This window comes from Bombus terrestris, chromosome 15 (assembly GCF_910591885.1).
Source record: "Bombus terrestris chromosome 15, iyBomTerr1.2, whole genome shotgun sequence".
NCBI lineage: Eukaryota > Metazoa > Arthropoda > Insecta > Hymenoptera > Apidae > Bombus > Bombus terrestris.
The window spans coordinates 6782221-6796223 of record NC_063283.1 but is presented as its reverse complement, the minus strand read 5'-3'; the positions used below and the strand labels follow the sequence as shown (position 1 = coordinate 6796223).

Sequence of the window (14003 nt, the reverse complement as noted above, 5' to 3'; positions counted from 1 at the left end):
TGTGGGATTTTGTGAACCTTGAACTTTAAAAACATACTGTTGTGTCCTGTGTGTTAAGTTTGTACTTTGGAAATGTTTCTGTGATTTTCATTTCAATTGCGTGGCAATTTTCAGCGTTTTCCAAATTTCCAACTTTCTGTAATCCGAAAGTGACTCTTAAACTTTACATACTTCATGATCTATGTACAATCTGTACACTTTGAAATTTTCCAGTTTTGTAATCTTCATCGATTGCTATTGATGCGATACGTTTTGCGTTCCTACGTATTGAAAAGAGGGCATTTTGGCTTTCCATATTTTCACGTTTAAAAAATAATCGAATATAACTTTCCGCTTTTCTTAACTTGATCTCAAAGTGAGAATTGGTATTTATGAATAATGGGGATTAGTTTTATTTGGAAGTAATGCTTGGACAAGGCATTAGGGGATCAAGATTGCGGTTTAAGAAGAGGCTGTCATCGTTTCGTGGCACGTCTAAAAGGTTCACAGAGAACGATCTTGCTGGTCATTGTCTGAGAAGAGTGGTGGTTGAAGTTTGTTACGTTCGCGGGAATGGCCTTCGTGATGTTGCTTTTTTGGAACGTCAGGTATAATAACGAACTAAGGAAGGAAAAACTGTGATGATTTACAAAAAGCTACGATTTAGATGTCTTGTAGGATACTACGTGAGATAAAGTTTTATAGATAGAGAAGAAGAACCATACTTGAATAGGACGAAGCTTGGAAAGTAGACAGCATTGGCTGTAATTGTCTGTTTTCTTTTTTTAAAACTATTTTGTTTAAAATAACTGATGACTCCGATAAAATTTTAACGGAAACATAAACTGCAATAAAGATATAACAATAATAAATTATATACATTATAACAGTAACAAATTCTAAAGTCATAAAGAAGTCAAAACATAAACTGTAACAAACTCTTAAAATTACATAATTCACAATAAAGATAACATACGCGTATCACGAAAAATAATTAATAACAAGGTATGTAACAAACCAAATAACAAAAATCAAAGATTAACTCAGAACCGTGCAACTTTCGCTTGCAAGCACAATTTTTCATAAAACAATGGCATCCCTATGCTGTGTACCAGTCTAACTCGAACGAATCTGATTCGCTTTCCGTTTTCTCAAATCTGCTTCATTTTTCTTCATTTTTTCCCAGCGAACAAAAATTTCCCTTCTTCCTTCGCCGGTCGATTTGGCATTTCCCTTTGAATCTACACGATTCCTCTATTCAGGCAGAATCGAAGCTGGCAGATCGAAAGTAAGCTCGTTCCACGAGTTTATTGTCCGAATAATGACCGTGCCTTGCGATTCGAGATCCGAGAGAGGAAGCCACGCCATTTCGATGCAACATGAGCTCAGGTAAAAAGCCAGCGCCGAAAGTTTTAAAGGCTCGTCAGCTGTTCGAATGGCTGTACGCTCGTTTCTCTGCGAGAAACTTCTCCTTTTCTATCGAGCAACAGCAGGGGTAGAAGGAACGGGGAAGTGTGGCGAGGGAGATAAACACACGAGGGTTGACCGAGCACAGCTGCTACCCTAGAAGAATGATCGAGCCGAATGCGAATTCTGTCAGACGATCGCGCTTCTTGCTTTTCGAACGAAGACACCGCCTGTGCAGCCATTAAAGTCACCGAGCCAGACGTAGGGTTCTGCCTCGTTAAATTATTTTTTGGAATTTTCGCTGGCTAAATTCTTCTTCCATTTTCAGATTTATTGGCGCAGGATGAAAGGCAGACTTTTTGTAAATGGGAATGTCTGGATGGATGTGGACTTTTTCTACGAATTCTGTTGAGATATATATTTTTTCTTTTTTCTTTTTTTTGGTGAAATTTATGATTCTAGTTGATATAAGAGAAATATCTTTTTAAGATTAAGTTTTAAGGAGCATCTAATTGTTAATTTCGAGGAGACATATTTGTTCCAATTGCTTTTATATGATACTGAGTTCTTTTGTTAGTCAAAGTTTCAAGCAAATTATAAATCTCTTTCGTAATCTCTTTCGTAATTTTTTTTAATTATAACCTAAGAGCAAGTTCCCTAAACTAGGTAACTGAAAATTGGAATTAATTTAACACCAGGATAGTAACTAAGCTAAATATATAGCCAATTTGTCGCTATACGCGAAGTACATGAACTATAAAAATTCAGAACCTGATGCCAACTTCTACAGCTTCAGGCAACGTAAATAAAAGAGCAAGTTTCGTTCTTCGAAGTGAAGGTGTAGAATCTTCCCAAGAGAAGTGGAAGCAAAAAACCTGAGTTTGTTCGGTGATGAAGCAGAAAACAAAACAGATTTTTTATACGAACAAGAGAAAGAGAGGCAGAAAGAGAGAGAGAGAGAAAAGGAGGAAAATAAAAACACGAGGGAGAGCAATGTTTTATGGGCTGCACGTGTATTGTCTGTCCGATAGAAAATGTTTAAAGGAATACGGTTCAAAGACCTCCCACAAAGTGTCGCGCAAAAAGGTGCGCACGTAGCTTTGGTCTCTTGAATCTCTTCCATTAAAGAAAATTCGACACGTAAAAGCGGAAGACTAAGTACGGGAAAGAGCGAGAAAGATGAAAAATGGAACAGTTGGGTCTTTCAGCTCCGGTCGTAAACCCGAAGATCATTAAATTTGAAGATTTCTCGCACCGAGTTTTCTCCCTTTCAACGCCCCTTAAAACTAAGCTCGTTTCAACGATGTAAACTCCATGATGTAAACTTCTTTTATTATATTTTCAAAAAAGAAAAAAAAATAGGAGATTGGTATTCTTATTTCGTTATTTAATTGTTAGGCAAAACGAAGATTCTTTTATTGTTATTTAACAGGGATGAATAACGAAGGACAAATACTTCGAAGAGAAAGAGAATCTTTTCTATGACATTTGCAAAAAAATTGAGAATCGATGATAATTTAGTTGTTCTATTGTTCAATCCTTTTTTATTAATTTAATAAAAATGAATATTCCGAATGGAAAGTAAACGTCTGTTTTGCGATGGTTATAGATATAAGTGGATCGAACTCTTTTACCGTATAGAAGAATGTCTCGGTGCAAGGAGTTAAGAAACACTGATTCGGAGGTCGAAGGATTATCGAGGAAACAGCTCTAGATTTCGATCGATTGATTACAATGGACTGTTGTGAATGAGCATCGACGTAGAAGAAAGGGGGCATTGTACAAGAGAACCATAACGCGTCGTCGTAACATTTCCCATTCCTTAAGCAGTAAATCAGAAATCTAGTTTCACAATTCAGTATCTCAAATAGGTACTACACTTCCTATAAATCCATTTAACATTCGAAGAAAAAAAAGCCATGAAATCACTCTACAAGCGTTACGAAATCCCTAAAACCAATCCTAAACACAAACTTCTCACACAATTCGAAAAACCACTCCTTCTTAGAATTCTACTTGTTCCATTAACGAATTAAAAATACTTAATCTTAATTCCCGTCCCAATTACAACCGAAACTCGAACAATTCTAAACATTACCAAATTTTCTTCGATCCTAAAAACTACCCCAATTAACGTTCGAAAGAAAAAAGGGATCAAGACACTCCATGAGGATGGAGAAATTTCTAAAATTCCAATTCTAAACACTGGCGACTTGTCCGCAATCCGAGAAACCACACCTTTCTAGAATCCTATCTACCCCGTTAACACACCAACCTAAAAGGCCGAATCTTAATTTGTCCGTCAATCACAGCGGAAACCCAAACAACTTCCGAGCCGTCTAACACCCTGCGCGCAATTCCGCGACCCAGAGAACTCGCAAAGGAAAACAGAGGGAGAGAGAGAAAGCGAGGAAGAGGAAGAAGAACCGGATGCGCGCAAGTTCGCGAGCAGTCAGCACGAGGTTGGCGAGATTTCTCGAATAATCCGCGATTATTCAGACGGCCGCGACCCAGACTCCGACAGGGCCTTTTTGTCCTTGCAGCGTGCATTGTCGCATCTGAAATTCGTGAAAGATTCGGTGGCTCGCGGGGGAGCGACGTCTGGCTGGCTGGTGGAAGACAAAAGTTGGCCGAGAGGCGAAAAAAAAAAAAACAGAAAAGAAAGAAGAAGAAAGAGAAGCAGCTAGTGGGTGGTGGAGGAGAGTTTCCACTTGGCGAAAGCTGTCGCCGACAATGGCGAACGTTCTTAGAAAGAGGCTCGTCGCGCGGCCGGGAACAACAGATATCTGATGAGAACGGGGTGCACCGGGAAACGTTGAAGGGTGACGAGCGAAAAAAAAAAGAAAGAAAAGAAAGAAGAGGGGGCAGAACGAACGCGCGTTCTTCTTGCTCCTCCGTTCTTTTCGGAGGAGTTCGTTTCGTTTGTCTTCGTCGTTCTTGGCTGGCGAATCATCCATTGAGGAAAAAGTCGGTCAACGAGGAACGTCGACGATACGGTTCCGTGACGGAGCCACCGTGTGACGAACTTCTGCAGCGAGACTAGAAAATAACCGGGATGACGACCACGCCTGGAGGATGCTCCCTTTGGTTCTCGCAGCCAGACGATTCTTTGAGGCTTTTCCCTTGGCTCGTGGACGTTTGTCGAAGGGTTGTTTAATCGCGAAGGGGTTGCAAAGAGAAGGTTTGACGGTTTGGAGGTTTGTTAGGGTGCAGGGTTTTGTAATTGTGATATTTAGAAGAGGGGAAAGTTGGATGTGGTGTTACAGTAATCTGTGAGTTCGCAGAGTCGTGTAATTAAGATGTTACGGTTGGAAGAAAAGTTGGAAAATAGGACGCTTGATTCTCGACAATTTATTATATTTGTTTTATTGTATATGTATGTATTACATCGTATATCTGTGAGTTATGTTAAAAACACACAATATAAATATTCACACGAAAGAAGAGTAGGAATATGTTGAAAATTTTAACCCTTATTATTCATCATTCAATATATCAGGTGTTTCATTTTTGAGACAGAAATATAAAAACAAATGTACATGTCATTTTATGAAAATACTAGAACCCACGTTATCCGTTGAGTGATTTGTTTCACGGGAATTGGATATCGATCGACTTACGTAACGAAATTAAGAATTTTACAAAAAGCATGCCTAGAATTTATCAATCCACTTTGGAGAGGCTCGTTTTTAAACAACACGTATAAAATACCAAACGATATCGATCGAAACGAGTATTATTTCGAACGGGATCCGAATTAAACGTTGAAGCGAGGAAAAAGGGGTAAAACGAGGGCTCGAAGCCCGAATCCCTTTGGTTTTGTCTCTCATCAGAACTGGCAAATCACCCATTGAGCAAAAAGTCGGTCAACGACGAACGGTAGCCGCAACGATACAAATCCACCCCCGTTGACAGAGTCGCGGATAAGCGCGGTATCAGGCCGTTGTTCGCTGGAAAACGACGGAAACGAGGGGATGAACGGGGGGTTTGTGCGCGAAAATAACGGAGGAAATGACGACTTCAGCCGGAGGACTTCTCTTTCAACGACCTACTTCCATTGTGTCGCAGCAGTCCTGCTTCTGCTCCAACGGAAGGAGAACCACCGTAATGGAATATTAATATTGGGGTTGTTGAGAAACTTCTGTCCCTGGGGTGCGCTTCGTACAGAGAAACAGCAGATTTCCAAGCAGTTTGTTATCTACTATAGAATTTCGGTTGGCGACTTTACGCCGGTTATTTCGTATTTTCGAAGAAGAACTCCCTGGAGAAATTTGAAAAATTATTAGCATGAACGTATCGTTGTAAATACGCCAGCACTCACAGGCCTCAAGACGGTCCTTATATTTTCTTCAAAAGTGGAGAAGATCAAGCAACTGTTACAAGACCATTTAATATTAGCAATTTTTTCTAAAAATACGTAATAATTTACAGTTCATAATCTACATAGAAGATATTGAGTTTATTGAAGGCAAAACATCCTAAGAATTTTGAGTGTGTGAGTACAATTATCGTCCTGATGAATTTTTGGAAGAAAATGTATGTGATTAAATATGCATCGAAGAAATGCAGAGGTAGTACAATGTAAGAAAGAAATTAAACGTTATTTATAATACAGTAACATCGAATTGCAATTAATCCGACTGGCAGAAAAAATGTATCTATAAATTCGAATCGCCTGGAAGAATTAATAATACGTAACATTTTTGTCCACGTGATTATTCATAAAATATAAAGCGACTTCCAAACGAAAGAAAACGAATGCTCCCTGTTGTCGACAAAAAGTCCAAAACCTGATCATCGACTTTTTCTCTAAGAAGAAAAAGAGGAGCGAAATACATTCGATATCCAGGTAGATGATGATATTAATAAAACAGTCATCCTTCGTCTCATTAGCGGATAGAACATTTCCAGCGAGCTAGCATATAGGTTATCGGATTTTCCGGGAATAACCGACAATCTTTAACGTCCTCGAGAGGCGAAAGTGGATCGTGCAAGTTGCTAAGAATATTCGATTCGCTCTATTCAATGCTCCTCGGCGACAATATCCCGGTGTTCCTCCCCTTTCGATATCATTGAATGCGCGATCACGGCGTGTCCCTGAGCTGAACTCGAAATTAGGAAAGGGAAAGTGGAAGGATGAGAATAGAAGACTCGTATTCCTGTTATAAAGCTTGCATGGGATGACCGACTTCGATTTTCCATTGCAGTCTCGCGGTTAAAGGATATCAGATGAAACTGTGGCCGAGGATATCGAACTTGGTCACGATTTATTAACCATCTGCATATAGTGAAATTAGGTTATGTACAGTGGCTACAAATATTATCTGTACACGCCATTATTTTCCAATGAAAGCGGGCTCTTGTCAGGTTCTACGTTTCGTTTTTAAACTATCAAACTTTTAGTGTTAAATTTTTCTAGCCGTACGAAAGTACAATCGACTGATATAAAACTTAATGTACTTGAACTTGATTAATTAATACATAAACGCTGTGACAAATATAACGACTTACAAATACTTTTCCTAGTCACTGTATATCGAGACTTAAATCTTTTATCGTTCCAGGTTTCCAGAGTCGTTTGATTTATTTAATACGATCATCTTATTTATTTACTGGACTTGATAAAATGATGTAACGAATCAGATCGGGCACCGGATAAATTTTGTAAAGTTTAGAAGATTGTCAAACACAATCTCAGAAATCGTAGAGTCACAAGTGTGTAGAAGTAAATGAAAATGACTGAAGAATCGTGACAGGGCTAATCTAATAGTAAGTAAACGCGTAGTTGGCGGCACGCCGCTGCGTCACAGGCGTTTTTATTTTATCTCGAGGAACCTTTCACTTCGACGCTACGTGGGAAAACAGCGATTAAAAATAAAGGAAGCAGCGGGAGCGCTAACGATCCTGTAGGAAAGGTTCCTCGGAGCCCTGCAGCCTTCTAACGACCTTCCGAGGCATCATCATCAAGGGCCGAGTTAAATTATTCATTTGTCCTGAGAGATAGAGTACGCTTATTAAGCATTGCTTTAACATTTTATTTGGATCACCTATGATACTTAATTAAATATTCTATTTTTGTACTATATCCAGGTGAAAGCTATTTCAATTTTTACATTAGATTCTTGGCGTGATTGAAATTGTCATTTACCATTTATGGAATAATTTTCAATTAGTATTAGAATAAGTTTCGACTAATTTTCCACGCAGAACATTAGAACTGATAAATACCACAATTCTGAGAAATATTAAAACTAAAAGCTACCGCACGCTACATTTACTTTCTTAATGAGTTTTAATTTGTCAAAGAAATTGAAAAGAATAAACAGAGATCAAAGGTTGCGAAATATGGTGGAAAATTTATTTGAAATATAACAAGAGCATCGACAAAGGACTTCGCGAAAGTGGTTTTAATCTGTGTCAAACGGAAAGTTACATTTTATCTCGAGATCGTGTTTCCTTCGAGATGCTCGGACTAACTGAACTTGCGATACACTCGGAACCAGGTCATGGTTATTTTATTAAGATGTTTCTTCAATAAAGTTATTTCTAGAATACCTCTATAAATCATTCTCTATCGGAATTCCTTACAAGGAAAGTTTACTCGAACATTCACTTAAAATCAGATTTTTATTCGATTCTAAGTATCGTATTATAAAACGAAATTTCACGAATTAAGGAAGCAGAAATTGCCAACTGTACGATGAATCACCTAAAAAGACATAACATAGACGTAGACAAGCATAAATTCATATTTGCCGATGATTAATCAAAAATCCCAAAGATATTCAAACTCGAAGCTTCTGTGGAATCGAGAAGAAAAAAAAAAGCAAGATAAAGGGTGCTATTACATCGTAATCATTTCTATTTCAATAAAAATGAATACTAAAACATCGTTAAAGCATCTACCAAGATAAAAGATCGAGAAGTCATTTCGATGGATTTGGTAATTTCGATATAGCCATTAAGCCCGTCATAGAACAGTATCTACCATTGCCATCCTACGATAATCCACGATATAACGAGGTAGTAAAATGTGCCAAAGTTCACAACCATCGTTAAACCGCGGCTATTTATGCAAATTCGTATTGCTACGAAAACAGCTAAGAATTATATTCGCTGTTACAACGAATATCTATATGCTATCGATATTTTACACATTTTCGCCTATCGCGTGTATTTCACGCATCTCCGCGCCTTCAAAATTCAAAAAATACCAATTAATTTGCGAATCTACGGGAATTAACGGAATTAATTTTCTAACGTGCTCGATATGCTACACTGCAATAGTCTGTTAGCTTCGGTATCTCAAGCTTGGCCATCGTGCAACAATTTCTCGAAAAATCACACCTCAAGATCTTTGCTTGTTAGTCAGCGAGAAACAACTCGATGTCAATAGACGACCGGCGTACGGTATTTCCAGCGACTGCAGCACAGCTTTGTACGTACGCTACTTTAGACGCGTGAGAGCCACGATGTAGGTACTGTTACAACGTCAATGTGCTCCTGTTCCGTGTGACAAAAGCGCTGGCCACCCCTTGTCCAGGCGAACGAGCCGGGACCGGTTCCATAAGGAAATTACCAGCAGCTTAATTTCACGAGACGAGTACGGGTGTGCGAGTTATGTCAACGTTGCTTACAGGCAGGGTGATGTATGGGTCTCGAGTGAGCATATTTTCACCGTGTAATGGGTCAACACGGCTATCTTCGAGGGAGCCACCAAAGCGATTTTCTGTACACTTCGAAGAGTTGACGAGACGTAGGTAAGCAGAGGAAGCAAAGAGGGCAAGTTTGCAGAATTCACGAATGATGTCGAAACAGGATTGAGGAGCACACAAAGAAACAACGAGTAAAAGTTGCGTAAATATAAAATTATTGGAAGATGTACATAAAATTATACGTTATAGAAGTCGGAGACTGAAAAATTTTCACGATTCGAATAGAACGTATTCGAAAACTTTCGAAAAGTTGGAAGCTGGGAAGGTAGTTGAAAAGAGAAATAGTTAAGCAAATTAAATTTTACTGCGCTATGGTCTTCTAAGGTTGCTCTATTATTCTAATGCAAAGTTGTCAGTTTCTTTAGAAAAGTTTCCCAAAATTTGGAACATCCATGGACAATGAGAAATTTGCATGTGTTTCGAAACCAAGAGATGGACAGAATGCAACAGAAGCACAAAGCTGTCCTTTCTTCAAAGGGAAAAATAGATATTCTATGTTCTATGATATTACGTTGAAGAATTGTATAACTATAATTCCTCGAAAAAGTTTTCGAAGAATTCACTGATGCAAAGAAGCCAGCTACGAAAATTCAAAGTGCGAGAGGAAATTTATGAACAAGTTGCAGCAACCAGGTTTATTGACCTTTTGTTACTACTCGCTGATATACCACATATAGATATTCTTTAGATTTCATAATTAATAATCTCGTCATACAGTCTACCAATTGCAACACATCATGGATAACGTAACAGAAAAGCATACATTCACGTTTTTGAACTGCATTGAACTTAAAAACAAAATCTGAGAAGGATCCTCCAAAAACTCATCGACCTATCCAACCCCCCAAAAAATCCACGATCTCGATATATAATCTCTCGCAATATTTCGTTCGACGAAGATGCGATAGACATTGGACTCGAAATCGTCGAAATTTCAAACACCCCGCAACTCGACGTGGTGTCACGTATATATAGCGCCTAGCAACCGCACAATCGCGAAGAGTGTTCGCTCGTTATCGTCGAATGCTCCGAACGTGCAAACGCCACCGAAGCAACAGACGACGACGAAAACTTTTGCCGAAGGAAAAGATAGAAATAGAAAATAAATAAATAAATAACGTGTGGAATAAAGGAAAAGTGAGGGTGTGGCTCACCTAGGCCCATTTTGCGTTTCAGTTTCTTCAACACCTTCATCTTGCTGCGCAGCGGTGCCAGTATGTTGCAGTCCCCGTTGTTGTTCTGCGGCTGCAGCTCGGCGGAGGGTTGCTTCCCGGCGGGGTGGTGGTGATGATGGTGCTGGTGGTGCGCGTGGTGCGTCTCGTGATGATGGTGGTGATGGCGGTGGTGGTGATGCTGCTGCTGTTGCACGCTCGCGCCGGGACTGGCGAGGTGGCTGCAGCAGTGACAGGGGTGGCTCTTGCTGCCCTTGACCGCGCACGACGCCCCCATAAATGTAGCCGTGGTGCTCTCGAGGTGACGAGAGCAACCGTGAGATCCCGGGGGTAGGGAGCGCCGATAGGGACGACGAAGACGATGACGACGACGATGACGAGATCGAGGTGGATGGAATCGCGCGGCAGCCGAACAAACACCGGCTGATTCTCACTGATCGCACATAGAGCACACTGTGATTATGGTCGCGGACTCTGTCCAACTAATAGAACAGTATGACCGTGTAAACAGTATATACGTATAAGGAAGGTGAATATACGTAGAGATCGGTATATACGAATGTTAGAAGAACGATAAGAGACTTGAATTTCTCTCGACACACACTGAGTACATGTATGTACATATATGTATGTAAATATACGCGTGACGCGAGGAGAAAGAAGAAAGAGAGAGAGGCGAATGTTTTCGTGTCAAAGGTTGAAGGATTCGACAACCGCGTGACACGAAGACGAGAAACGCAAGCAAAACGCGAATTATCAAACACTTGCGTGCCCCTCGAGCGGCCAGGGACGACTGACTGCTCGTCGACCGAGCACCAGAGTATCGCCGAGCCGCGCGCGAGCCACCGACCAATCGCAGTCGTGTTATCCCCACCGCGCTAACGTCGACAGCGTCTACGTTTAGTGGGGAGAGTGGCACCTGGTGGACAGCTGCCCCTTACCTGGCCACGACACACCGGGCCACCCCGTGCGCCAACGCGGGGAAGCAGGGGTGGACTACTCGTTCGCTGCCTTTTCGATCCGAGAGGCGCGGGGTTGGAAATTCGAACTGGTCGCCGACTGCACGAGCATTGATCCTGCTAGACGCGATTACTTTTTTCCTCTCCGCGGCTGTGTGTGCTTCTACCCCGCACGGACAGACCGAGAGGAAGAGCATTTTCGAGCCGGACACCCGACCACCGCTTTCGGCTCAGACGGGCCGACACCGCTCCGGTATGGATTTTTTCCGCGAGTCGATGACTCGCGCGAGTTGGTGCTCGCGCTGTCTGCAAGACGTCTCCCGGAAATTTGAAAATGGAAATTACGCGTATCTGGACCTTAGCCAGAACCAGTGTGTATTAAATCTTACTTGTATGTATTACGCATGTATCATTGAACGTATTAAGTCACGCTTTTCACAGTTTAAGTGAGAGCAAATCAAAGCTGCAAAAAGAAGTTATGTTACAATATCGACAAGATATGGGTTTCATATCATTTCTATTCGTTATTACGTTGAAAACTGGGTGATTTAGAACGAGGAAAAGTCTACCATCGGAAAGAGCGAAAGATATGACGCGGGAAACACGTAAAATATTATCTTTTTACGAACACTCTGGCTGTGGGTTCCAGATATTAAATTTGGCGTGTTAAGAAGATCCTATTGATCTTCGGTCATTTTTGTCAATGATTATTACTTGTTCACGCTTGATGTTTTTTTTTAATGAAAATATATATCGCAATCTCTAAAATAAAATCGTTCCTTCGTTTTATTATCGTAGCTATTTATCGACAACGCGCGTAAAACTTTGCTGTAGGTTAACTTTAAAAATAGATGTTTTTTATTAATAAATATTTTTATCAGGTTACTCTCTACATTTTATCCATCGAAATATAGTATCTAACAACTGAACTTGTGGAACCATTAATTAATAATGAGCTACTTGAAACGACCACGCGACAACACCCACTCAGTAGATCTGCTATATTTCTACGCTAGCGATCAATGTTCAGCTGTGCCATCATTAGCACACCCTTCCACCATCGACTAATATCTGAGTTAATTTTTAAAACGTCGATGTTCCATCTTAAAATACGCATCAGCCAATGAATACTTCTATAATTCATAAATGACACCAGCGAATTAAATTATAATCGATCATTAAATAAGCATTCCATCGTCGAAAAGAAAAATGGAATATACAAATTTCGTAATAAGGTCGCTTCTCTTAAACTTCCCAGTAACATCCGCTGGCTTTATAAATGCGATCGCATTAATAAAGTAGAACGAGACTTCCCGACGACGCAGCTAGTGCCAGATTCACGATTTTGCGTTAAGAATGATTCATAAGAGGCCATAGATCGCAGATTTCCTAGCGACTCATGGCCGTTGAATGAGTTCGATACAATTATTCGATTTAGTTATTCACGTTTCGACCATCCATCGCGAGCTCTGGAAGAGAAAATTGGAGCACGGTGATGCTGTGATACGTGAAACTTATGATCCGCCCCAGTGATACGGAAATATGTAAATAGAGTTGTAGGAGCATCATGGGTGAAGCATGGTCGGTATTCTGCGTTGAAAACGGTCCAAATGGCAGCGTTTGCGATCATGAATAATGCAGCTCGTACAGGAAGAGTGTGCACCGAGATATCGTAAGTAGAATTTAGAGTCCCTCGGAAAAACAGGACGCGAGTTCCACCGAGTGCAGCCGTGTACGTGTTCGCCAAATTGTTCCTGATTAAACTCGTGGCCAAATAATGAGATCAATGCTTTTTATTGTTCCTCTCTTAACGAGGAAATTAATTTATTTTCTTCTCTGCTTACGTAAAACTTTTTACCATGCGTGTTTTATCGATGATCGATTTTTATCGTGGCCTGATGATTGAAGAGTTGAAGAGGGTTAATTATGTAAGGTTTCTTATTAAGATTAAGAAACGAGCTTTTCCGTTTTTGGCGCCTGTATCTTCTACTATTTAAATTCCACCATTCTGAGCGTAATTTTTTAAAATTATTCCTCGGTTTATTCTTCGTTTCCCTCTCCTTCTTAATTAAAGTTTCTTTGCTAACAAAAATTTATATCTTCGATTGAACTAATTGTTTTTTAAATACAGGATACTTCTAGTATTCTGTAGATAAGAACTCGTAAGTATTGGAATAAATATAGAAATTTATAAGAATAAAGTATCGCGATTTTCTATCGTTTTCGAAGGCTTAACTTGTTATTTAAAGAACAGTAACGCTATTCAAACGTAACATTTCTTTAGAAATGGGAGAAAATAGCGACCTTTGGTATCTCTTCTTATAATTAAATTAACACGATTCGCACTTGCCTCGAATCGGCGAGGCAATGAGCACACGAGCTGTTCGCCGTGACGGTCGAGGCTTGTTTTGGTTTGCCATTTCGAGTTACAGGATCGAAGTACAGACAACGGTAGAAATATCGTGTTTCCATGGGATTCGAGATCCATTTCTGGTCCCATGACAGAGTAATGATGATGACGTTAAGAAACACAAAAAATTGACCGAGAAACGAGCAAAACTTTCACCTGTGCCGATAATTCCAAAGATAATTATCAGTGTATTTTATTCAACTTTTATTTTGTAAAACTTATCGTACGAAAAACAAAGGAAACAAATACAAAAATAGTGCCTTGCGTCTTTCGCACCATAAGTTTAACAAAATAAAAGTTAAAGTATCTATCACACTAATCGCTTTTCGACGTAAGTAGGTTATCTTTAGCTGCATCGATT

The 14003-nt window shown here is 40.0% G+C and overlaps 1 protein-coding gene across 4 annotated transcripts in view; it reads right to left on the bottom strand.

Moving 5' to 3' along the window:
* The window catches only part of LOC100646726 (protein neuralized), a 121216-nt gene that overhangs the window by 47910 nt on the left and 59303 nt on the right, over window positions 1-14003 (bottom strand). Inside the window, exon 1 of one of the 4 annotated variants that reach the window (XM_003401381.4) lies at window positions 10256-11082. The exons of the other annotated variants lie outside the window; for them this stretch is intronic. Coding sequence (XP_003401429.1) covers window positions 10256-10550 — 295 coding nt within the window. The 5' untranslated portion in view covers window positions 10551-11082. Of the gene's footprint in view, window positions 1-10255; window positions 11083-14003 lie in introns of those variants that run through there. 4 annotated transcript variants of the gene reach the window in all.